Source organism: Mesoplodon bidens (assembly GCF_964165515.1).
Source record: "Mesoplodon bidens genome assembly, chromosome: 18".
Taxonomy (NCBI): domain Eukaryota; kingdom Metazoa; phylum Chordata; class Mammalia; order Artiodactyla; family Ziphiidae; genus Mesoplodon; species Mesoplodon bidens.
Genome location: NC_138175.1, coordinates 30,146,753 through 30,172,344, shown reverse-complemented (window position 1 = coordinate 30,172,344; position 25,592 = coordinate 30,146,753). Strand labels below are relative to the sequence as shown.

General features: G+C 52.2%; 1 protein-coding gene across 1 annotated transcript; it reads left to right on the top strand.

Moving 5' to 3' along the window:
- MMP2 (matrix metallopeptidase 2) lies at nt 1-25,378 on the top strand. The gene is made up of 13 exons (XM_081217814.1): nt 1-489; nt 3,056-3,282; nt 4,147-4,295; nt 5,347-5,475; nt 5,695-5,868; nt 8,582-8,755; nt 9,612-9,785; nt 11,910-12,065; nt 13,308-13,443; nt 17,327-17,463; nt 18,429-18,588; nt 23,168-23,277; nt 24,754-25,378. The coding sequence occupies exons 1-13, from the start codon at nt 334-336 to the stop codon at nt 24,855-24,857; spliced, it is 1,986 nt and encodes a 661-aa protein (XP_081073940.1). The 5' UTR covers nt 1-333; the 3' UTR covers nt 24,858-25,378.
- Nucleotides 25,379-25,592: the final 214 nt, after the last annotated feature.

The following is a 25,592-nucleotide window of genomic DNA, read 5'->3' as shown; positions in this document are numbered from 1 at the left end:
ACTGCCAGCGCCCTCCCAGCCCAGCCGGCCACATCTGGCGGCTGCCCTCCCTTGTTTCCGCTGCATCCAGACTTCCTCCGGCGGTGGCTGGAGCTACGCATCTGGGGCTTTAAACATACAAAGGCTTTGCCAGGACCGGCGAGAGCTGGCGGCGGCGGCGAGGGCTGGGGGCCGGACCATGCGCCGCTGAGCCGGGCAAAGCCGAGGAGACCGAGTCGAACAGCCCCTGGGGGCGCAGCGCTACGCGGGGGAGCAGGCGCCAGCCAGGCGGCGACGCGGCCACACGCACCGAGCCAGCCATCCCCCGGGCGACGCGCGGGGCCCGGGAGCGCAATGACCGAGGCGCGAGTGGCTTGGGGCCCGCTGGCCGGCCCCCTGCGGGCGCTCTGCGTCCTGGGCTGCCTGTTGGGCCGCGCCACCGCCGCGCCGTCGCCCATCATCAAGTTTCCTGGAGATGTCGCCCCCAAAACGGACAAAGAGTTGGCTGTGGTGAGTTCCGAAGCGAGCCTCATCCAACCGAGTTTAGACAAACTTAGGAGGTGGAGGAAGGGCCACCCCTCCCCCCATCCCCACGGAGGGCACACAGCGTGGGGGAGGGGCTTCAGCAAACATCATGGGGTGGTCTGGTTCGCGGGAGGAGGGGCTGGGGAGCTGCGGTAAGAGGAGAAGCCCAATTTGGCAACTTTCAGGACACAGCGGGGGGCGCGGGGGGTGCTTTGGCAAACCGCTGGAATGGGCCCCCTTTGCAAATAGTAAGGACATTGTCTAGTATCCGGGATTTGGCAAAGGGGGGCGGCTTTGTATACATCTCTTGGACACATCTGGGGGGTTTGCTAACGAGGCTGTTGGCCAGCGTCCTGCTAGGCCTTTGGCAAAAAGCCTAAAGGGGTCTCTTTTGCAAACGGTGGAGGATCCTTTAAACCCCTGTGGGACTTAGAGAAGAGGGGCCTTTGGCACAAAATTTGGATAAGTTTTTGCACACGTGAGGGTGGGAGCTCTGAGCAAAGCGGAACTTTGGCAAACGTCTGGGAACCTTTGGCACACATCTGGAGAGGGGCCTTGGACAAACCGCTCCCCGGGACCTTTTGGCAAGCATTGGGGGCAGGAGGGAAGAGGACAGCGCTTTTTCCAGTGGCTCAATGAGCAAGTCGGTCAAGGAGGGTCAAGGATTGGACCTCAGAAAGTTTCCTCGAACTTCTCCGGAGGGGTCGGAGGACAGAAGGAGAGAATTGGCCGGCAGGGCGGAGGGAGGGGCGGCACGAGGGCCCTGGCGCGTGGGGCGGGGGCGGACTGAGGCCGGCTGGGGTCGGAGAGCGGCCAGGGAGCCCTCCCTCCTGGCGGGGCTCCGAGCTGCGGCTCAGATGTTGTTTTGCGAGCGCGCGCTCAGACGCGCGCGCGCCTGGCCAGAGGGGCATCCAGGCCACCACCACACTGCACAAGCAGAGATGGGGGCAGCTGAAGGGCCCTCCCTCTCACCCTGTAAGCGCCTCGGGCTGGGGACCCCTCAAGATGTTCTTTCCAGCGCACAAGACATCTGCCACGTTATTGCTTCAGCCACCTTAGAAAGCCCCTATTCTCCTTCAACGTGGTCCCCAAACTGCCCAGGACAGGATCCTCGTGCCCCCTGGTCACCTGGGGGGCCCCTTCTCTGGATGTGACACCACCCCTGCCCCTTTTCCAGCATCTAGGTCTCTGCCTTCTCTGGACAAATGGGTTGGGAGACCTTACAGTTTTAGGGGGTTATTTTTCTCAAGGGTCTGGAGGTGGTCTGCATAATGAGGGGGCAATGGCTGAGGGCGAGGGTGGAGCTTTGGAGCACTGACAAAGCTACCTGGGTCCCCATGCTTTCTACAGCATATGGAAGTCCATGTTGCCCAGAGGCAATGCAGTGGGGACGGGGGCTTGAGAAGCCAGGCTTTGAACTTAGTCTGCCTGGCCTCAAATCCGGGGGTGCACTAACCAACTGGCCTAGTAAATCTTGGGCAAGTGACTTAACTTCTCTCAACTGCTTCTGCAAACTGAGGGTAATAATGGTACCTGTCCTGGGGTTCGAGGAGAGGTAATCTTAGACACTTTGAAGGGTACCTGGGACATGGTAAGTGCTCAATAAGTATTAGTCATTATATTGTTATTATCATTATTATTATTATACCCTTTATTTCTTCTTTCCTAACTACCCTCTCAAACAAGGTTAGGGCCCCAGTAATGAGATCTCCTGGCTCCTCCCACCATTCCTATCACATATTTAATTTTCCACTTATTTGTGGTCCATCAGCCTCCCCACACTGGGATTTAAACCCTAGAGACTAGAAACATCTGTCGTGCTCACCACTTGATCCCCAGCACTAGCACCAGGCTTGGCGCCTGGTACGTGTCAAAAAGTATTTGTTCAACAAATAAATGAGCTGATTGGTCCCCGATGCCCTGCAGGGGCCTGTTTGGTTTTGGCCTCCGTTTGGGCAGAGCCTGCTGCACAGGACCTGAGGGACAGGACTGTTTTCTTCTGGGGAATGGCAGATTCAGGATTTGAACCCAGGACTGACTGCTGCTGGAGCCCTGGCACATAGCCCTTGAACCTCTTTAAAGAAAAGTGAGGAAAGTAATCCCTATGTCATCAGCAGTTTGGTGGATTAAAAGAGACGATGGAGGTATAGAGGGGTGGTAGAGAGGTACAGTTCTAAGCCTGGCCTCTGGAGCCAGTTTGCTTGGGTCCAAATTCAGTTATGCCATTTGTGAGTTGTGTGATCTTAGGCAAGTTTCTTAACCTCTCTGTGCTTTAGTTTCCTCCTGTATGATGGACTGTCTACATGATAGAGTTGCTGTGAGCATTCAGTGAGTTAACACAAGCTGACATTAGTGCCTGGGCCCATAGTAAGCACTCAACATGTGCTCCCAAGCCGTGCTCTCTACAGCTTTTATGTCACTCGGCTAGTGGGTGACAGAGCTGGTTTGGGAACCTGGGACTCCACCCAGTGCCCTTGGGTCCCTGACTCCTTTGATCAGTACTATGCCATCCTAACGTGGCTGCCTGTGCCGGGGTGCTTACTTCTTCCAGCAATACCTGAACACCTTCTACGGCTGCCCCAAGGAGAGTTGTAACCTGTTTGTGCTGAAGGACACGCTGAAGAAGATGCAGAAGTTCTTCGGGCTACCCCAGACAGGTGAACTGGACCAGAGCACCATCGAGACCATGCGGAAGCCGCGCTGCGGCAACCCCGACGTGGCCAACTACAACTTCTTCCCCCGCAAGCCCAAGTGGGACAAGAACCAGATCACCTACAGGTGCCGGGGCAGGGCTGCGGGAGGCAGGGCCCTGGGCCAAGGGACACCGCGTCTCATTGGGCGTTGCCTCCCCGCTCCGGGGACCTGGGAGCTATCTTGGGAAGACTTGGCCTCTTAAGGAGCTTGCATGCAGAATTCTTAGGACCTGGAATAAGACAGACCAGGACTTGAATCTCACACTTACTGGCTGTGCGGCATTGGACTCCTTCCGTTTCAGCGCTCTGAGCCTTGGCTTTCCAATCTGCCAAATGGGGTTGAAAGGAAGCCTTACTTACGGCTTGGGAACTGGATCATATGTATGAAGGGCTTTTAGTGTCCAGCATGTAGTAAGAGTGTAATAAATGCTAGTCACTATTATTATCAGATGAGGTCATTGGGGCGGGTAAAGGGAACTTGATGATTGGTTGCTAATTGGGTTTTTTATTGTATTATAGAGTTGTTATAATTAGTTGTTAATTGGGCTGCGGGCTCTGTTCTGTACGGCTCATGTTGGACTCCAAGGATGAGATCTCTGTGCTGTGTCCCTTAATGCACTATTTACACCCCCATCCTTCTCCCTCGGCCAGAGGGAAGGAAGAGACGCCCGAGGCAGGGCCTGAAGATACAGGCTGATCTGAGGCACTGCCGGACCTCAAGGCACTCTGGGCGGGCTCTTCTCCCAGGGAGCTCAACTCAACATGCACACGCATTGTCTGCCTGTGCATCCACACTCACATGCACACGCTCGTGCACACAGACTCGCACACCCCTCCCATGTATGCACACCCTTGCACACACGCACACCCTTGCACACATGCACACACTCACATGCATAGGTACACGCACATTCCTTTGCACACTCACGTGCCCTTCTGCCACCTCCAGGATCATCGGCTACACCCCTGATCTGGACCCTGAGACAGTGGACGACGCCTTCGCTCGTGCCTTCCGAGTCTGGAGTGGTGTGACTCCACTGCGGTTTTCTCGGATCCATGATGGAGAAGCTGACATCATGATCAACTTTGGCCGCTGGGGTAGGCAGAAGAGGGGCCAGCAGGGGGGTCAGTGCAGAGACAAGGGGGCGATCCGGACATTAGAGAGGCACAGGGGACTCCTTTCCAGCTTAGCTAGGAGGGCAGAAGATGAGACACTGGAGAGCCGCGTTGATGGGAAGGCAGTGACGTGACTCCCTGGAGGCCGTGTGAACCTGAAAGCAAATGGCTCCCCATCTCCTGTCCAACGTGGTAGCCCCTGGATCCATAGGGCTACTTACTTTTAAATTAGTTAAAATTAAATAAAATTTGAAATTCAGTTTCTCCGTTACACTAGTCAGATTTCAAGTGCTCAGTAGCCACATCAGACTATTAAGTTGGACAAAGAACATTTCCATCATGGCAGGGAGTTCTATTGGATGACACTCAGAGACACTGAGGAACTCTAGATATGAGCGTGGGTCAGATGGACCAGTGTAGACATGAGAGCAAGTGGAATAGAACCCAGGATCCAGGGCGCCATGTGTGTTGGGGTGGGAACACTGGCAGTAGTGTAGACACGAAGGTAGGCAATGTAGACATTGTGAGTGGTATGTGAGGAGGGTAAGTGACACAGGCACAGGAGACAGTGTAGGCATGTGGCCCTGGGTGGCAAAGTGGTTATAAGGGTGAGTGTTGTGGCCACTGGGGATAGTGTGACATGAAGGGAGGTGATACGGCTGAGGGAGAACAGTGTGGACTTGAGGGTAGATGGTATAGACACTGGACAATGAGGGTGGGTGGTGAGGAGACTGGTATGGCAGTGTAGGTATGTGGATAGCTGTAGTGTCATTGGCAGTAGTGTAGACAGTAAAGGTTGGTGGCAGAGATTCTGAAGGCTGTGTAGACTTGAGGGAATAGTGTAGACCATAGGATGGTGACAGTCAAGTCAGCAATACTCTAGACTCATTGTGTCCCCAGTCCTGGATAACCCAACAGGACAAGGGAAGGGGACAGATGCTAGGTGGGCTAAAGGGCCCCAACCATGGATGGCATGTGCTTGGGTTTCAGTGCCCAGCGGGGTAGCTAGAAGCTGAGATCCAGTGTGTTTCAGAGCATGGAGATGGGTACCCTTTTGACGGCAAAGATGGGCTTCTGGCTCACGCCTTCGCCCCAGGCCCTGGCGTTGGGGGAGACTCTCACTTTGACGATGATGAGCTGTGGACCCTGGGAGAAGGGCAAGGTAAGAAAGTGACCATCCACGTGCCCAAGCCTCCTCGCCGGTCCTCTGCATGCCTCCCTGTCACCTAGCAACAAAGATTTTGGCTTCCCTGGCAACCACGGACCCCTCCATCTGCTCAAATGGGAGGGGGGGGGAGGTCACACACCCTGGTGAGTCACAAGCCTGGTCTCTAAAGAAAGGCCTGGAGAGGTTCACCCTCCACCCTGTGTGGCCCCTCAGTGGTCCGCGTGAAGTATGGGAACGCCGACGGGGAGTACTGCAAGTTCCCCTTCCTGTTCAACGGCAAGGAGTACACCAGCTGCACGGACACGGGCCGCAGCGACGGCTTCCTCTGGTGTTCCACCACCTACAACTTCGACAAGGACGGCAAGTACGGCTTCTGCCCCCATGAAGGTGAGTGTCCTCCTGGCCCCAGGCCTCCACCTTCCCGGCCTCCACACTCCCCAGGCCTGGCACTGCCAGTCAACCAGTGTCCCCTCAACGTCCTTCAGGCCCCATGTCCTGATCTGAGCCATCACTGTGCCCCTCTCATCTGTTCCATTATTCAGTTAATACTTTCATTAAATCAATTCCTTTTTTTCTTTAAGTTTTATCACGAGTAATAATATTTTTGAACTCACCAGTTTGATGCACTAATTATTTTTTCTAACATGCGTTAGAGGAACTTAGAATGATTAAAATGCCCAGCGGATCTCTAGAGAACCACTCTCTACCCTCCAGCAGGATTGGAGGTTCAAGGGCATGAGGAGAGGCTTGGGGGTAGATGAGAAGCCTCGCAGTGGGATTGGGAGGCAAGACTCAGACACCAAGGCTGGTACCCAGCCTGGCTTGGGGACGCCAACCTAGGGAATTTCAGCCATCACTTCTGGTTCTGATTTGGACTCTGAGTATGTGTGTGTGTGTGTGTGGCGAGGGTGGGGGGGTGTCTGGGAGCTGTTGCGTCTGCCTTTCTTGGTCTCCATCTGTCTTTGCTTGTGGCTGCATCTCTGTGTCTTGGCAAAGGCATTAGGTTTGGCGCAGTATTTGTGTGTGCCTTTTTGTCAGTGCTTGAGACACAAGCTTCAGATATTTTGAAGCAATGTAGAGGGAAAAGTTTTTTAAAAGGTGAGGGTATTGACATACACACTCAATCCTTTTTCATCTATCTATCCTTGACACACTTCATAATCAGAAATCATAAAAGGACAGCATACGTACTTCATACTCTATCAAGTCATCGTGTTTAATGATTCTAGAGATTGAAAGCTGAGAAAGTTTGGGGAAGAGGGGAGAAAGTCCAAAACCTTTTAAAATACTTTTTAAAAGTATTCACTATCCCATAAAGATTCCCTGTCTTCTTGGCTGTAATTTTACATGTTTGTGAATCTCTGTGACTTTATTGCAACTGAACCCTAAGCATTAGCCATATTGACAGAAGGAAAAAACAAAGACCTAGTTAACTGTGTTCCTGTTTACGCTTTTGGTACCAAAGTGCACGCAATACTTTGTATTAAGTAAGAGTTCAAGACATTGACCATCAATAAGTCAGAAATATTTAAAACCAAAAATATTTAATGTATCTTGCATTTCCCAGTAGGGATTTAGATGGCGTTAACCCTCCCATGTGTCAACCCCTGTGTTTAGAACAGAATGTCTTGATAATAGAAGTGGAAACAGCTGGAATTCATAAGTTAGGGAAGGGTTTTTCCCTGCCCTGAACATTAGCCATTGATTTGGTCTTCAGCCAGCTGCAAGTACGCACGACATGCACGTGTTTGGGTCTTGGGGCAGAGGTTCTGGTTACTCAGCCCCTCCTGACTGCTGAGTCAGCGTCTGCTTCTCTCCATCCCTTTGGGGGCAGGATCTGAGAGGAGATGGGGGCTTCCTGGGTGGTAGAAATGCAGCTGATGGAAGGCCAGAGGTGGAGACTGGCCTCCACTGAGGTTAACACCATCCTGCCCACCATGGATGATATATTTAACAATTGCCTTTCCCACTTTGAGGTCACCAAGGCATCTGGCCTCAGTGTTTCTTCCTCCATTCATCCCCTTGTTTCTGGCATTGCAGGAGAAGGTCACTTGGTTGGGGAGACGGGAGCAGTGAGGTTATGGGGCCCCAAGACCTGTGCTGGGGTCACCACGGACTGGGCTCAATTCTGGCCATGGCGGAGTTAACGGGGGCTGGTGAGGTCACCTCTGGCGCCGTAGTGCACAGATGGTCCTTGTTATGCACTTGTGGTTTTGCTAGTTGGCAAATCCAAAGACACACCATTTTGTAGCTTTGGGGTGGATGAGGGTACAGGGGAGCAGGGGAAGACCCCAAGACAGACAAGCCCAGACTCTTAATCCCACTATCTGCCCTGAACTCTCTAGTCATGGCCCAAGTCTTGGGGAGGTCAGAGTGGGAGCCTGGGGTGTGACTTGAAAGGTCCCCCAAAACACCACCTCCCTGTCCTGCCCTCCATCTCCTCTCCTCCTCCCTCGTGCAGGGACTGCAGCATCCAGGAAAGGGCCTGGGGTTGAAAGGAGGTGAAGCTTTCTCTGTGTGCACGAGCGTGTGTGACAGAGGAAGGGAGAGATTCCAATTCAGTGTGTTTTGTTGTTTTCAGTTACAGCCCTCATCCAGTTTTTCCGTTTCTATGACCATAAGCAGTTCTGGAACCAGCTTCTGCAAACCTCAGTTTCCCGATCTATCAAATGGAGAGACTCTTGCCATCCTGCCCACCATGGATGATATATTTAGCAATCCGCAGGGATGTGGGCAACAACCAGGCAGAGTGGACAGTGATCCTGGGGCTGGGGCAGGGATCTGAGGGCCCCACTGTGTGCCAGGTGTTAACTATTTTATTGCTGGTGTCGAGGGGCCGTCCATAAGGTCCCAGGGGCAGGATGGGGTTGGCCGTGTAGGCAGGGGTAATTACCCCCTGGGAGCTCAGAGGAGCAGCAGTTTACCAGCCAGGATAGATGTTTTTTTAACATTTTACCAATGCTACAATTTCCCTGGTATGAGCGGGCAGGTGGGCAGCAAGCCAGCTCTGCGCCCATGCAGGTGCCCAGCGGATGCTCCCGTGGGCAGATGGGCGGTCTCCCTCACATTTGCATCCTCCCCCCTCTCTCCTGCACCCCAGCCCTGTTCACCATGGGTGGCAACGCCGACGGACAGCCCTGCAAGTTCCCGTTCCGCTTCCAGGGTACATCCTATGACAGCTGCACCACGGAGGGCCGTACCGATGGCTACCGCTGGTGTGGCACCACCGAGGACTATGACCGCGACAAGAAGTACGGCTTCTGCCCCGAGACCGGTAGGTGTCACGCCTCTCCCTGTCCTTCGATAGCAAACCCACGGGAGCCCTGTCCCCACCTCCTTTCCCCAGGACCGGGGCGCTAGTCAGGGTGCTTAGCAGCTGGTCCAGCACGGACACCAAAATCAGGACAGACGCTGGGCACCAACAGCCAGTTCAGCTGAATCAGTTGGTGATGTCTAATGTCAGGTCCACCCAGGACCCTCTGAATGGCCCACAGTCTCGCAGCCTCCCTGGCAATTGTCTCTTCCTCTCTCTGATCTCAATGTCTCTATTGCCTGCCTTTCTTTGTCTTAGTCTGTATCTCCTTTGGTCTCTGTTTTTCAATAAGGACTCCCTTCCTCCTTCCCTTCTTTTCTTCCTCCTTTCCTTCAGCAGACATTTGCTGAGTCCCTGCTCTCTGTAGGAGACACAGGTAGGTCTCCCGCGAGACCATGTGTGATGGAGCTCCCGGTCTCGGGAAATGTGTTGACACCTTCAGCTCTGGCCAGCCCCCTTTGCCTCTAGCCGCTGTGGTCCCATCCATGAGAGGCTAATTAAAGCTCTGGAATCTGGCTGCCTGGGTTTGCACCCCAGCCCTGCCACTTCCTAGCAGCATGTGCCCAGGCAAGTTACTTAATCTCTCTGAGCTCCAGTCACCCCATCCATGAAATGGGGGGTAACCTAGGGTCCCAGCCTCACAGGGTTGTTGGAGGGGGCCAAAGGGGTGAGCGGTGTGTAAAGCACTTGAACACGTGCCCCGGACCGAGCAAGTACTCAGTAAGCCTGGTTTGTTAATGGCCGCATCATATCATTGCTCCCTGGCGGTGGCCCCAGACCCCCCGCTGCCTGCTGACACATGTCCATAACCCCACAGCCATGTCCACTGTGGGCGGGAACTCGGAAGGTGCCCCCTGTGTCTTCCCCTTCACCTTCCTGGGCAACAAGCACGAGAGCTGCACCAGCGCCGGCCGCAGCGATGGGAAGTTGTGGTGTGCGACCACGGCCAACTACGACGATGACCGCAAGTGGGGCTTCTGCCCCGACCAAGGTAGGAGCCCTGGCCATTGGGCAAAGACACTGCACACCCCGCCCCGCCTGCGACTGGGCTGGAAATCTTCCAGAGTCCCCACCCACCTCAGCCACAGACACTGCCCCCCAGACACCCACCTACCCTGGTAGAGACACTGCCCACAACAGACCCGCCCACTTGGCAGAGATGCTGTCCGTTCCTCGTGGAGACAGTGTCCCTGCCTTGGCCTTGTTTCTCCGGGCAGAGACATGGCCTCCGACATAAGATCCCGTCCATCCTAGTACCCGATTCCTGGGTGGGAACCAGCTTTCCCAAGGAGATGCTGCTTTTCCCTCCCACATCTGTACCCCTCCAGGTGGGGCTGTCAAACCCCAAAATGTCTCAGTGTTGGGCACAGGGAGCCCTGCCCCAGAGAGATGATCCTCCTGCGAGGCATTCTCACTCCAACAGAGAGTTGCCTTCAGGGAGCCAGGTGGGCAGAAGAGAGGAAAACAGGAGGAGCCTCATCCTTGCTCTCTCCACCCTCCATGCAGCACGGGGAAGCGTCCACAGCCCTCCTGCCCCATGGGCGCCATCCTTTGCCAAGTTGTGAATGGAGGGGTCCTCGTCAGTGCTGGGTGTTGAAAACACAGCTACCTGGGACAGTTCTCTGCCCTCCAGGACTCACAGGCTGGAGCGAGAGGGTGACCAGGAGACAGGTCATGACCGTACTGTGTGGTCACTGCAGTGAACAGAATCCTTGGGGGCACTGTGCCCACTCTAGGCTGCAGGGCCCAGTGCCGTTGGGTTCAAGGCCCCAGATGGCCAGGTGAGAGTGCTGGTCCTGGGCCAGCCAGAATTAGGTCAGCCTCTCTTTAAGTTACTTTTCTTCTTTTTTACTCTCAATGAGATGGAACTTGGAGAACGCCAGCTGACAGAGGCTGGCCAAAGGAGGTTTTCTCATCCTCCACCAAGTGCCGTGCTAAGACATACCCTGATTTTACCTGCTGCAGTCTCTACCTAAAGGTGGGGTTCTCCACCTGCTGGAGTGGTTTAAGTCTCCAGAGCAGGTGTGGTGCACCTGGGGGGTGGCGTATTAGTGTCTTAGGGCCACCATAACAGGGTACCGCCAACCAGGTGGCTTCAAACCACAGAAATTTATTCTCTTGCACTTCTGGAGTCATCTAGAAGTCTAAAATCAAGGTGTGGGTAAGGCCACATTCCCTCTAGAGGCTGTATCCCTCCAATCTCTGCCTCTGTTGATACCTGGCCATATATGTTCATCTCTAAGTATCTTCTTTTCTTTTTTTTTTTTTTTTTTTTTGCGGTACACGGGCCTCTCACTGTTGTGGCCTCTCCCGTTGTGGAGCACAGGCTCCGGACGCGCAGGCTCAGCGGCCATGGCTCACGGGCCCAGCCGCTCCGCAGCATGTGGGATCTTCCCGGACCGGGGCACGAACCCGTGTCCCCTGCATCGGCAGGTGGACTCTCAACCACTGCGCCACCAGGGAAGCCCTATCTTCTTTTCTTATAAGGACATGGATCACATTGGATTAAGGGTCCACCCTACTGCAGTATGGCTTCATTTTAACTTGCATCTTAATTTATCTGCAAAGACTCTATTACCGAATAGATAGTCACAGGTACGTGGGGTTTGGAGGGACACAATTCAATACACAACAGGGTGTGACAGTAGGGTTTGCCCACTGTCTGGCTTGAGCTTGGGCAACCACTCCAAGTGAGAGTCATTTTACTGCTTCCCCTGGAGCAGAAACGGTGGTCCCAGGGGTTACCTCTTTGGAGACCCCACAGAGCAGGTTTTGTCCTTAGTCTTTATAGAGAAAGAGCCAGGAAACAGGATTTTTAACAAATGGGACTCTACAGAGAGGATTTGCCGATGCTACATGCTCCCCTTTATAGCACACATGCAGCCCACCTGGAAAGGGACAAGAGGACTTTGGTTGACTCTCCTTGAAAACAATAGGCATGGTCTGTTAACCCCAGAATTCTTGGGAGAAGGAAAAATCAGTACATGTCACCTCCACGCTCTCAGTCCCACCATGGGGATGTCCTCAAATGTCGCCATCGCCAGGGCCAGGCCTGACTTCTCTCTCATCTCTCTCCCTGTCTTTCTGTCCCTCCTTCCCTCCCTGCGGGCCTCAGGGTACAGCCTGTTCCTTGTGGCAGCCCATGAGTTTGGCCATGCAATGGGGCTGGAGCACTCAGAGGATCCCGGAGCCCTAATGGCCCCCATTTACACCTACACCAAGAACTTCCGCCTGTCACATGATGACATCAAGGGCATTCAAGAGCTCTATGGTAAGCCTCGGCTTGGGGTCCCTGGGGCAGGGATCTGGAGAGGTCATGCCACTGGGGATGGAGGCCCAGGGAGTGTAACCATCCAGGTCCCATTTGTCTAGGACTGCAGGAGACAAGGGCAGGTGTGTTAACCTGGTCCGGGTGTGTCAGAGCAACTCTCCAAGGGGGCTCTTGGACAGCCCTTTCCTTTCCAAATAACACCAGTGTCTGTGCCCCACTTGGTTCCCCAGAGCCATGCTGTGAGGCAGGCGGGGCAGAAATGGACTCTCCATTTTCTAGGCGGGTCAACTGAGGTCTGAGAAAGGTAACCCTCTGGCCCAAGATCAACCAGGTTTATGCATCCAAGTGAGGTTTAGAATCCAGGAGAATTAGCTAAACACAGGGTAGAGTTTCCCAGTGCCTGGAATGACCTTAGTGATACAGGGGTGCAAGTTTCTAGTCTTCCTAACGACTCTTCTATTTTAACGTGTAATAGGATCAATACAACTAGTACCTGAAACTAAGGATTTTATTTATATTAATGCTTACAGTGAGGCCAGAGTTTACAAAGTAACTCCATTTTAAAAAAAGAAAAGTAAATATATAATAGTACTGGTGGTACCTGGACAAAGCTGAAATCATGAAACTGGCTCTGGAGTGATGAAGTGTGGGGAACATTGGACTTGGGGAAGAACTGCAGTAGGGTGAGAGGCTGTGGGTTCGAGTGCTGCCTCTGCCACTCACCAGCTGCAAGAGATGGAGCCAGTCTTTACCTCTTTCGACTCAGTTTCTTCATCTCTAAACTGTGGCTGGTTATCCTCAGGAGTGAAGGAAGTGCCACACCCCCAGTGCTGGACACACGAGTATCCCCTCTGACCGCCGTGACTCTCTTGTGGGCTTACTAACATGAGCTTTGGGTTTAAATATTTGAGCAAGTCATATACAACCTTTCTGGGCCTCAGTTTCCTCATCTGTAAAATGGGGATAATAGTGATGCCTACCTCTTAGGGATGTAGAGAGGACTGATTCTGAGGATGTCAGGGAAGAACATTTGTAAAAGACGAAGGGCCACAGGATTCTGGTTTCGTTCAGCCTCCTCTCTCCAAGTCCAGGCCTCATCCCCCGTCCTCCCTGGGCTGACACCGAGGCCAGAATACTATTCTTCTGATGCTTCGCAGGTTGGGTGGGCCAGCCTAGGGGTTCAGCCTGGTAGGGAGAACCCCTGGAGCTGGGGAGAGTCTGAGGTCAGGTGTCCTCCCCCAGGGGCCTCCCCTGACATTGACATTGGCACCGGCCCCACGCCCACGCTGGGCCCCATCACTCCTGAGATCTGCAAACAGGACATCGTCTTTGATGGCATCTCTCAGATCCGCGGGGAGATCTTCTTCTTCAAGGACCGGTACGTGCGGGATCTTGCTTCTTGTCCTCCTTGCCCTCTGCCCATTCTCCGTTATTCTCGTGCCCCATCTCTTGCTCAAGGATCCCACTGTGGGCTTCACAGAATGGCCTATATGAGACCATTTTTGCTGCGTGTCAGATAGATCCTGGTGGCTACCACAACAGGCATTTCTTGTGCCCTCTCCTAGTCTGTGGGTCTACTAGGTGCCTTGGCTTCGGGCTGCAGTTTGGGCTCAGGTTTGCTCTGCATGTCACTCATTCTCCTGGGATTAGCGGCTACTTGTGGCAGATGGCAGGAGCACAAGAGGCCAAATCAAACCACACAAGCACATTTAAAGCCTTCAGTCTCCGCATGTTTGAGAATATTCCAGTGGCTCAAGCAAATCACGTGGCCAAGCCCAATGCCTACTCTAGGGGATGGTACTGCATAGTCGTGTGACAACACACATGGATGTATACTTCTAAACTAGGGATGGAGGGAAGAATTGGGAACAATAATCCAGTCTACCACAGGCCTTCTCTGGAATGGCCTTGACCTAAAATGTTCTATGTATGAGGAGCAAGTAACCACAGAGTAGAAAGAGGTGGTGTGCTTCGTGCTATAAATAAAGGCCCTGGGCTTCCCTGGTGTCACAGTGGTTGAGAGTCCGCCTGCCGTTGCAGGGAACACGGGTTTGTGCCCCAGTCTGGGAGGATCCCACATGCCGCAGAGTGGCTGGGCCCGTGAGCCATGGCCGCTGAGCCTACGCGTCCGGAGCCTGTGCTCCACAATGGGAGAGGCCACAACAGTGAGAGGCCCGCGTACCGCAAAAAAAAAAAAAAAAAAAAAAAGCCCCGACTCAGTCCATCAGGGCTGAGACTCACCCAGCTATCCTAAAGGCAGGCAGAATCTAGGACTACATTAAAGGGTCCATCCATCATCCATCAATCCATTCACCTGTCTGTCCATCATCCATCCATCTATCTATTATCTGTCCATCCATCATCCATTGTCCATATCCATCATCAAGCCATTCATCATCCATCCATCTGTCCACCCATAGAGCATAATAGCTGAGAGAATGGTTCTGGAGCCAGATTGGCTGGGTTAGAATCCTGGACCTGCTACTAACCAGTTGCACGATTATAGGCAAGTTAATTGTGTATCTCTTTTTAACCTCAATTTCCTCTTCTCTAAAATGGGACGAATATTCCAACCTATCTCACAGGGCTGTTGTAAGGATTAGGTGAGCTTAGTGCTTAAAACAGTGCCTGACACAGACTAAGTGCATTCAAGTGTACTAGCTGTTATTATCGACAAATAATTACTTACCATCTACTGTGCCAAATCCTTTGCTAGGCTTTGGGAGCTGGGGGTGTGAGGTGTTGTTCTAGAGGTGGAGGGGCTGCTTAATGCCTGAATCGGCGTCCTCAAAAAGAGGGCAATGGATCTCCCACACGGAAACCACCTAGAGTGTGAGGGTTAAACGTGTGGGTTTCTATCCCCACCCTCAGGCCCTCTGACTGGAATCTCTGGGAATGGGTCCCAGGCCTCTGCATTTAAGAAAATGTCCCCGTGGGAATTCCCTGGCGGTTCAGTGGTTAGGACTCTGAGCTTTCACTGCTGAGGGCCTGGGTTCAATCCCTGGTAGGGGAACTAAGATCTCACAAACCATGTGGCACAGCCAAAAAAGAAAAAAAAGAAAATTTCCGCAGTGATTCTGATGCACATTAAAGTTTGAGCACCCCCAGTCTGGTTTAGGGAACAGAAGCATAGAGGACTGACATGGCAGAATGAAAGAGATGTGACTGCAAGGGACATTAGCAAAACGCTTTGTGGACACGTCCAAGTGAAGGAAAAGCTCTGCAGGTGAAGCAGCGCTCAAGGGGAAACGTTAAAGGAGAAGCAGATGTGGATGGACGTGATGGGGCTGGCAGAGTGGGAGCGTGTTTGAGACGAGGGAACTGCAAGAACAAAGCCATAGAGATGTGGAAGTTCCTGGCTTATCCCGGGAGAGCCGGGTGAGGCTGAAATGTTCCAGAAACTCTTGTGAAGGGGCTCCTCTGCTTCAGGCGCTGGGCTAGGTGCCGGGGCGGGCGGGGGGGGAGCACATGCCAGTAGGGAGAGAGAGGGCAAGAATACAGAGCGAGATGAGACCCAAAATGCAGTGAGAAGTCAGGTCCCTCAGGCCATGAATGCCCAAACCAGGACATGTAACAACAGATGTCAGTGCTGTCCTGCAGCCCCCATGACAGGGCTGGGGAAGGGGTGAGCCCGGGGGCCCCATGCCCCAGCACCACCCTTGGTCTGGAGCACTTCTCCCTAAAGAAGCCCTGACCACACGTGCGGATCTGCGTTCAGAGTTAGGAAAGGGTGCAGTGCCTAGGCCCAGGTCAGAGCCATCACCGGCCTGACACATCACACTTTCTTTCAAAAGGACGTTGATGAGTGTTTAACGGATTCCTTGAATTAATCAGTAAATATTTAAGCGCTGACCATATGCAGAAATTGGTGCTAGGCATTGTGGGGGACAAGAAAGGCAGTATTGTAGGATAATTAAACTCAGACTTTGGAGTCAGATGTGGATTTGAATCCTGGTAATTCCATTACCTCTCTGAGCGTCATTTGCCAAGTAAGGATTGTGATACTTTCCTGTGTCAGGATGTTTTGGCTGCAAGTAACAGAGAATCCCAGCTCAAACCAGCTTAAACAATGAAAAGAAATTACTCCCACATGGTACAAAGTCCAGGGGTGGGGCTGCCTCCAGAGGCAGAAAAGGGATCACTGATTCAATGATGTCTTTGTCCACTGCTCTCCTTGGCATTGACTTCATCCTAAGACTGGGTCCCTCAGGGTCACACAATGGCTGCCAGTGGCAACTGGGGCTATAAACTTCCTTGCAAACATCCAGCAGAAAAGAAAGAGAGAGACGGATCTCCAGATGTGAAATGTAAGTGTATGTGTTCAATCTTATTGTGCCAACATAGGACATATGGCCACTGCTGAATCAATAACAGTTGCCAGGGAATGCTAAGCTCTGATAGGCTTAGATCCGTGGTTCTCAAACTTTGGCATGCATTAGAATCATCTGGAAGGCTCTTAAGACACAGATTACTGGGCCCCAAGCCCAGAGAGTCTGATTCATGGGTCCTGAGTGGGGCCCAATAATTTGCATTTCTAATGAGTTCCAGGTGTTGGTCTAGAGATCACACTTTGAGAGCCGGTAGCTTAAACTCATCAGAATGGGGATTAGGTCCACCTATAGTAAAGGAGGGGCCATAAATGTGGGAATTTTGTGAGGAAGGATGATAGGGAAGTAAGATAATAGATGCTGGGTAGACCACTGAGAGTGCATATTATCTTATAATATTGACATTGAAATTGACATTTTACAAGCCACATAAAGTGCTTGGCACTTAGTAGGCCCTCAATAAACGATGGCTCTTTACTATTCCTTTACTACTCCAAAGTGCCTGAACCCATCATTTCAATTCAGGAAATACTTTTGAGCGCCATCAGCCTCTGCCTGAATTGGCTTTGAATCTGACAGGAAAGATAAGACACTTAAAAAAAACAATCAAGCTACTCTTCTGGGCACTCAGTGTTGATGATTTTAAGAGGCTCAGAGGAGGGAGAACACAGTAAGGGACAGAAGTAGTTAGGGAAGGCTTCCTGGAGGACGGAACAGGAGGGTGAGCAAAAGGTTGCTTCTCAGCCCTGGCATCTTGCAGAGGGGGCTCTGCCCATTCTCCAGTCCTTCTCCACCCTTTCTTTGATCTCACCTCCCCCCCGCCTCCCAGGGAATCATCCAGGGATGTTTCTGAGAGGGTTTATAGAGGCATGTGCAGTTACAACTGCAGAGTGACTGAAGGTGTGGTTTCCTGTGTCCCCTTCCCCCACCCAGGTTCATTTGGCGAACAGTGACACCACGTGACAAGCCCATGGGGCCCCTGCTGGTGGCCACATTCTGGCCTGAGCTCCCGGAGAAGATCGATGCTGTGTACGAGGCCCCACAGGAGGAGAAAGCTGTGTTCTTTGCAGGTGTGTGGGAGGGGAGCTGCCTGGCCCTCAGCTCTCCTGTACGGATCCACTCTTTCAACCATCATCTGGGAGATGGGTTCAGATACCCAGCATCAACTAGCATTGGCCCACAGAACGACCATTTCAATAACCTTTTAATTCCTTTTCAATCCTTCTGATTCCTTTTCCAGAGGGAAAAGGACACTTTAGTTCTAGTGTCTTTAACACCTTCCTAATGCTAGTGCCTTTGGCAGATGACAGTTTAATTAGAATTTTTTAAACACCTATTTGTTTTCATTTTTAATGTTTAAATTTATTTCTATAGACTTCAAAATGAATTCCTTGAAAGCAAAATGTTAATTCAAGAGTTAAGTAATATGAGGAGACTCTGTAAGTGGTAAAAATCATCGAGGTGGGGTCACATGGGTAACATTTGGGAAACCCTGCTCATTTAATCTTTATTCGAGCACCTATCATGTGCCAGAGATGCAGCCCCTGCTCTCAGGGAGCTCATGAACTAGTGGGGGAGACAGAAAACCAGGCTGTTATGAGGGAGCTCAGGAAAGGCTGCGGTGGAGGCCCAGGGGTGGCTTCCTGGGGGCACTGAAGCACCACGGGCGCATGTTCCACCAGCCGGCTTCCCAGCTCCTCCATCCCAGAGTGACGAGGGCAGCTGCTGGCTCACAGGGGACCTTTGTGCAAATTAGAAAAAGGTGCCTATTCACAACAGGTGTGGCACTTAGAGTCTCTGGCTTGGTGAGTGGAGCCAGGCTAGGACTCACTCCCGCTTACCTTCTTGGCCAGGGACCTTCCATAATCGATTTGTAAAACCTTATATGTGGACCCTGATTCCGGACACTGAATCTGGAACTAGGCAGAATTTGTGTCCCTGCTGAGAAAGGCCACAGTGGGGTCCCTGGCAGATGGATGGTGGGAGGAACAGCCTCCAGCACCTGCCACCAGCCCACCCTCTTCTTCCACCCCAGGGAATGAATACTGGGTCTATTCAGCCAGCACCCTGGAGCGAGGGTACCCCAAGCCACTGACCAGCCTGGGGCTTCCCCCTGATGTCCAAAAAGTGGATGCTGCCTTTAACTGGAGCAAGAACAAGAAGACGTACATCTTCGCTGGAGACAAGTTCTGGAGGTAAGGGAGGGCGGTGCACAGGAGAGCAGCACCACCAGCTGCGTGGACAGAGAGAAGACACTGGCTTTGAGCCTCCTGGGTTAAGTTTGGAGCCTGGTGGACCATGGATGCCCCCTCTCTGGTCTCTAATCTGCCAGGGTTATTGGCCCTCTGAAAAGTCACCACAGGGTGAACTATTCTTGGGCACATTACTGGTACAATTCTGGTTAGATCCTCCTTTCCCTTCTCAGAAGTCTTTGGATTGGGCCCATGTCCGTCTGGTCTGGAGCCCCATATTTTAGAGTGAATCACTGAAGAAGGGAGTGATAAAAATAAAAATAATAGCTGCTACTCTGATGCTATGTGCCAGACACCATTCCAAAGGCTTTATGAGGTGGATATTATTATTACTATTCCTCCCATTTTACACGTGAAGAAAGGGGTTCAGAGAGGTTAAGTGTCTAGCTTAAAGTCACACAGCCAAGTAGTGGCAGGCTGGGATTTAAACCCTGGAATTCTGGCTCCCAGAGAACATTCTTCACTTTTCTACACTGTACCTGAGATAGTGGGGTCCCAAGAGGTGGGGGTGGTGGAGCCAGGGATGGCAGATGGCAAACATAGGATGAAAACTGAGACGGGTGTCCACTGGAGCCAGCATCCAAATCTGGCCTCATTGAAAACAGTGGCACCTTCTGGCCCATCTGCCACAGGCTCAGTAGCTGTGGGCTCAGGCTGGCCGGGGGCCAGTGTGGAAGCAGGTAACTCTCTGCTCCAGCTCATCTAAAGGGAAGGGTCTGATTCTGAGAGGCCACGGTCAGGCCTGAGGGTCAGGGAGCCTGATCTCCAGGAAAGGTTAGTGAGAGGCAGCCCGGACCTCAGGAGTTTAATTTTAAATCTTCACATTTCCTAAGTGAGGAATCTGAGGTCCATAGAAATGAACCAACTTGTCTAAGTTATTTATAGGCAAGTGTGTTGGCCACAGATCATAGGATTATAACCGCTTCTTCTGGCTTCTAACCCTGGGCCCCCTGCACTGTACCCTCAGGGTCATTGGGTCGGTGGGGGAGGGGTGATCTTCCTCCTTCCCTCCTAGCGTCCCCATGTTTCCTCCCGTGGCTGCATCTGGACCTCTGTCTGCCACCCCTGGAACAATCCTGCTTCCCTCCCAAGGCCTCTCTCCTCCCGTCTCCTCCCCACCACCCGCCCCCAGCTGCCCTGCATTCAGGAGCTGTTTATGTCCCAGGCTGCCGTGGCAGGGTGGAATTCCAGACATATTGCTAAGATACTTAGCAACTTAAGCTGATTGATATCTCAAGCCTCAAGAAAGGAAACAGTCAGCCAGGAAACCACGGAGCAGGCACTCTGCCCACAGGCCCCAGAACACTCTCAGGCACGCGCACGTACTGTGGAAGGGCATCTCGGCTCAGTAGGCACTCCGAATCTCCAGATCTTAGAATCATGCACAGCAAGAGGCCCAGCCTCACAGAGCAGAATCATAGAACCCTTGTCTTTGAATCATGGTGTTGAAAGGACATTTATAATCACCCTTCAGCATGTATGGTGAATGTAAACATATGAGAACAGACGTGTCCATGTGCGCGCGCGCGCGTGCGCGCGCGCACACACACACACACACACACACACACACACACACACACTGATGCTCATGCTGTGGTGGTACCTTGCTGGGTTTTGGGCAGAGTTATCGGCTTCCCAGTCCTTTTCCACAGCAAGCCCACCTCACAAAGCCTGGATCTGGGATGGACAGCCTGCTCTACGGAGGAAGTTCTGTGAATCTTCCTTAAAAGCAGCAGAACTGAAACATCTATTGGAGGATCTGGGCGGGGTTTCCAAAGGAGCTGGATCTTTTTCCCAGGAGAGGTAGTTAACGAGCTCGAGACACTGGTCCTGGTGGAGTCTGCCGATGCTCAGGCCTCCTTTCTGGAGAAGGAGAGAACGCTCCAGAATGACAGAGGACGAGCAGCTGCTTCCAGATTGGGCAAACCCTAGGTCATGCCAGGGAGTGCTCAGCCCTTGCTTCTAGAAGCTTCCACTAAACCCACAATAATATATTCAATATCTCCTATGTGCCAGGCAATTACCTAGGTGCTGGAAGACAGTGGTCAAGAAATAGTCGCTCTGTGGAACTTACAATATCGTGAGGGGAAGAGACATAAACACATACAAATAAAATAGTGATGGCTCTTGTGACGGGACCTGTACCACATCCCAGGGCTGTACATTTCACCTGTATTTCTCATTTAAGGTAGATGCTATTATTAGCTCCATTTTCTAAGTGTAGAAACTCAGGCTGAAGTGCCTCAAGGATATACCTTTGAAAAAGCTTGGACACAAATGTCTGTGTTCTTTTGTGTGTGTGTGTGTGTGTGTGTGTGTTCGTGGGCCTCTCACTGTTGTGGCCTCTCCTGTTGCGGAGCACAGGCTCCGGACGCGCAGGCTCAGCGGCCATGGCTCACGGGCCCAGCCGCTCCGCGGCATGTGGGATCTTCCCGGACCGGGGCACGAACCCGTGTCCCCTGCATCGGCAGGCGGACTCTCAACCACTGCGCCACCAGGGAAGCCCAATGTCTGTGTTCTTAACACCTGCTCTGCACTGCAATTCTACAGCCAGAAGGGAGAAGTTCAGAGGGTCACAGAGAAGCCTTTCAAAAGAGTGCACCAGCGAGCAGGAAACACTGTAGGAGGAGGCTCTGGGGACAGAGAGGAATGTGAAGAGGTGTGGTCCTGTTCAGAGCCAACATGTTCTGATGGCTCCATGCTGTATTCTTCCTGGAGGAAAAGAACTTGGAAGCAAATTGATTCACTTCTCCAAGCTTCAGTTCCCTCATCCATCAAATGGGGTCGCTTCCTGCTGTCCCTACCTTCCGTGGGTAGGGTGAGAAAGAAATGAGGGCAAGTTCAAGGACACATAGCTCTCAGCCATCATCACTCTAGAGAATGTAGTTTGGGAGGTCAGTGCAGGTGACATGGATGGATTGCTAGAATTTTGAGCTGGGAAACTTGGTTTTGGTACCCCAGGTCATGAGGAAGCATGCTAGGTTTGGCAAAAAGAAGTCTCACGACAGAACTGGGATTAGGGAGGCTTCTCTGGCAGTTCTGAGGGTGATGGGCACGGGGGGAAGACCCCTGTAGAAGGGGGCTCAGAGAGGAAGCTGCTTTTGGCATCTGGGGCGGAGGTCATCAGGCTGGCTGTGGGGAAGAAGAGAGTCAGCTATGAGGCTGATGCTTGACTGTCACCGGGATGGCATTCAAACACAGATCTATCTAGAAAATCAGCATCATGAGGGCAAGACTTTATCTTGTTGATTACCATATCCACAGTGACATAGTGGGAGCTCATTAAATATTTACAGAATAATAAATATACTGAGTGTAAGTGGAGAAGCAATGGCATGAAAATAACCCCAGCGTTTAAAAATTCTCCCTCCAAATTAAAAAGACACAGATGTTGCTAGCCAGAAAGAAGACTATGCCAACTAATACTCAAGGTATTTACACAAATTAAAGGCAGAGCCCAAGACAACGACTTGCCCTGAGAACTGCGATTGGGACTGAGGTGGCAGGAAGTCGCCCTGTGGCTGACAGGGTTTGGGGTCACACACCACCTTGTACTGTAACCTCACGGTCCCAGCCAAGACCCTCGCCCAGGATGTGGACTGTCAGCTCCACTTGACAGATGAAGAAGCAGTATTTGTCCAAGCTGAGCCGTGAAGGGCAGTGATGGGGCAGGACCCTGTCTCTGGGCTCCTGGGCCAGTGCTGTTTGTACTGCAGCAGGGATCAGAGTTTGTAAGGGAACTAACATTTCCCAGATACCTACCCAGTACCAGATACTGGGATAGGCACTTTGCATGTTTTACTCTGTTTCACATATATGTTAATTAAATACATTAAATTAATTATAACCCATTTTACAGATGGTAAAACTGAGGGTCAGAGAGCAGTTTGCTGCCCTGAGTCAGACAGGCCGGGGTTGGACTCCCACTTAGAAACTGGGTGCCCTTTTTAAGCCTCTGGTCTATAAAATGGGTATTATGGGGCTTCCCTGGTGGCGCAGTGGTTGAGAGTCCGCCTGCCGATGCAGGGGACATGGGTTCGTGCCCCGGTCCGGGAAGATCCCACATGCCGCGGAGCAGCTGGGCCCGTGAGCCATGGCCACTGAGCCTGCGCGTCCGGAGCCTGTGCTCCGCAATGGGAGAGGCCACTACAGTGAGAGGCCCGCATACCGCATAAAAAAAAAAAAAAAAAAAAATGGGTATTATGGCAGTGACTGTGTCTTAGGGTTGTCAAAAGGATTGAGAAAGTATATGGAAGGTGGGTAACACACTGCTTAAACGTGAGCAGTAATCACAAGATTGTTTTCATGGGACTTTCCGAAGTCACCTAATTAGTGAGTAGTGGAATTAGGATTTACCCAGGTCTGACTCACTGCCCCTCAGCTCCAGTCAGTGGCCTCCCTGAAGGGCTAGGTCTGGCTTCCCAGGCTCACCCAGGAGCCATCATCCTGGCCCTCCCATCAGGCTGGGGAAGGGCTGGCCTTTAGGGATTCCCACAGGTTCACCATGGCCATTTCCTTGCAGATACAATGAGGTGAAGAAGAAAATGGATCCTGGCTTCCCCAAGCTCATCGCAGATGCCTGGAACGCCATCCCTGATAACCTGGATGCCGTGGTGGACCTGCAGGGCGGGGGTGAGCTGCCCAGGCCTCTGTCCACTTTCTAGGACTCCCTGCCCCCCAGCCAGGGCCCTGCTCCTCGCAAGCACACACTCCCTTATTGTGCAGGAAAGCATGCGGCGCCCCGGGAAAACAAACCAGCCCCTTCAACCCAGTGCTGGGAAGGCATCCAGACCCCTGACCTCTGCTCACTCAGCTGGCTCCAGGCAATAAGACCCAGAAAGGCCCCTCACAGCTGCAGAGCCTGGAGCCAGGGAGCAGGGAGGGCGGGAGGCCTGCTGGGAGTGAGAAACCTGGGCTCAGTGCCCTGGATTCATTCTGGGGTTTGATCCAGGCCCTTTTGGGTTCCACAAGAGGCCTTGTGACTGCTTCCCATTAGCAGAAGGATGGCTCCATTTGAGACAGCACAAACTTTGTTAGGCCCTGCTGCTGAGGTGGCAGAGATATCCCATCGGCTCAATTTGTCCCTGGTCCCTTGCTGAATGAAACACCAAACCAGCGAGGGATAGAGTTTGGAGTTTCGAAACCATATTCCTGAGGAGGCTTCTGGGAAGTCTCTAGGGCCCTGGAAATGAGTTCAGTTTGGCTTTTTAGAGGAGATTTCAATTAAATTTCACAAAGATGCTTCTTGAGTTCCTATCACACGCTAAGCACATGGCCCTGACTTCCAGGGGCTAAAGGTCTTACATGTCCAGGAAAAAGCAGGATACAGTCAGGTGCTAGGTTAAAGATTATCTTCAGAAATAAATGTCTACTGAGCACCTACTATATGCCAGTGTTTGAAAGGAAGAAAATGAGATCATATATGTTAGGAGTAAGAAATCCCAAAGCCCACAGGGGCCAAGCTGGTGGCATGAATAAGTGAAGCGGGCAAGGCAGACAGTAGGGAGTGGTGGGGTCTGTGGAGCACCAGAGAGCACATGGCTCATTTTCAGGGAACAGTTGCTTCTCGGCTTCTGGTGATCTCTGCCCTGCAAGAAAAGGGGAGCAGTGTTATTAGATATTCTAACTCTTTTAAAAGGAAGTGAGAAATCTGTATTTTCATATGAAATTTCCAGATGTTTACATGTTAGCCAGTTATTCAAAACAAAACAAAACAAAAAACTTGTGTGAACTAAATGAAACCAATCTGTGGGCCCGATGGGGCTAGCAGCCTCCCAGTTTGCCACCTCTGGAAAAAGAAAGTGCCTAGTTTGGAGCTTGCGCTCAGTGGAGTTCTGTTATTTATCTTAATTATAGCATGTATCATCTCATTTAATCCTCAGAAGCCTTAAGAGGTGGTATCGTTATCCACATCTTAAAGATGAAGAAACAAAGACTCGGAGAGCATAATTCCACAGCCGTTTCCCTTCTTCCAGCCTCACAGGGGTGTCCTGTGATTTAAAAGCTTCTTCCCTATGGCAGGCAGACTTGTAAAGCTCTCAGGAACCTTCCCTGTGCCGTAATGCCTGAGGATGGCTCGGTCACAGCCTCTTCTCTTTCTCATCCCAGGTCACAGCTACTTCTTCAAGGGTGCGTATTACCTGAAGTTGGAGAACCAAAGTCTGAAGAGCGTGAAGTTCGGAAGCATCAAGTCCGACTGGCTGGGCTGCTGAGCTGTCTCTGCCTCCCCCAGGGCCTGCCTCTCTATCACTTTCTGCACACTGGGCCCCGAGCACCAGGGAAGGACCCGGATGGGCCTGGCAGCCCTCAGCTCTGTAGTTAATCAGCATTCTCACTCCCACCTGGTAACTTAAGAAACCACAGAGTGGCTCTGCCCTGTGCTCCAAGAAAGGTGCTGATTGTACCCCTCCCAGGTGCCCCTCCCCCTCCACACCTCACCAGCCCTCCAGAGCCACCCCCAAAGAGATGCTTTGATATTCTCAATGCAGCCCTGTCTTGGGCTGCGCTGGTGCTGCCACCCTTCAGGCTCTTCTCCTTCCACAATCTTCTGTGGCTTTACAGCACCCTTGGAGCCAACAGAGACTGTCTGAAGAGGGCACTGGTGGCCCGACAGCCTGGCCCGGCATGGGGCAGTGGGAGAGGGGCACGGCCCGGTGGCCACGCCAGACACCTGGCCTTCTCACTGCTGGCTGCCTTAGAACCGTCCCTACATTAGCAGTTTGCTTTGTATGCACTTTGTTTGTTTGTTTGTTTTTTGATCTTTTTTATTTTTCCACTTTGAAACTGCATTTCCTGACAGAAGGACTCAGGTTATCTGAAGTCACTGCACGATGCATCTCAGCCCACGTGGTGATGGTCCCCTTGGTCACTCTATTTAGTATGTCCCTCCTCTGTCACTTACTCCACTGGATGGAGGAAAACCAAACCCTGGCTCCTCACCCAGCTCT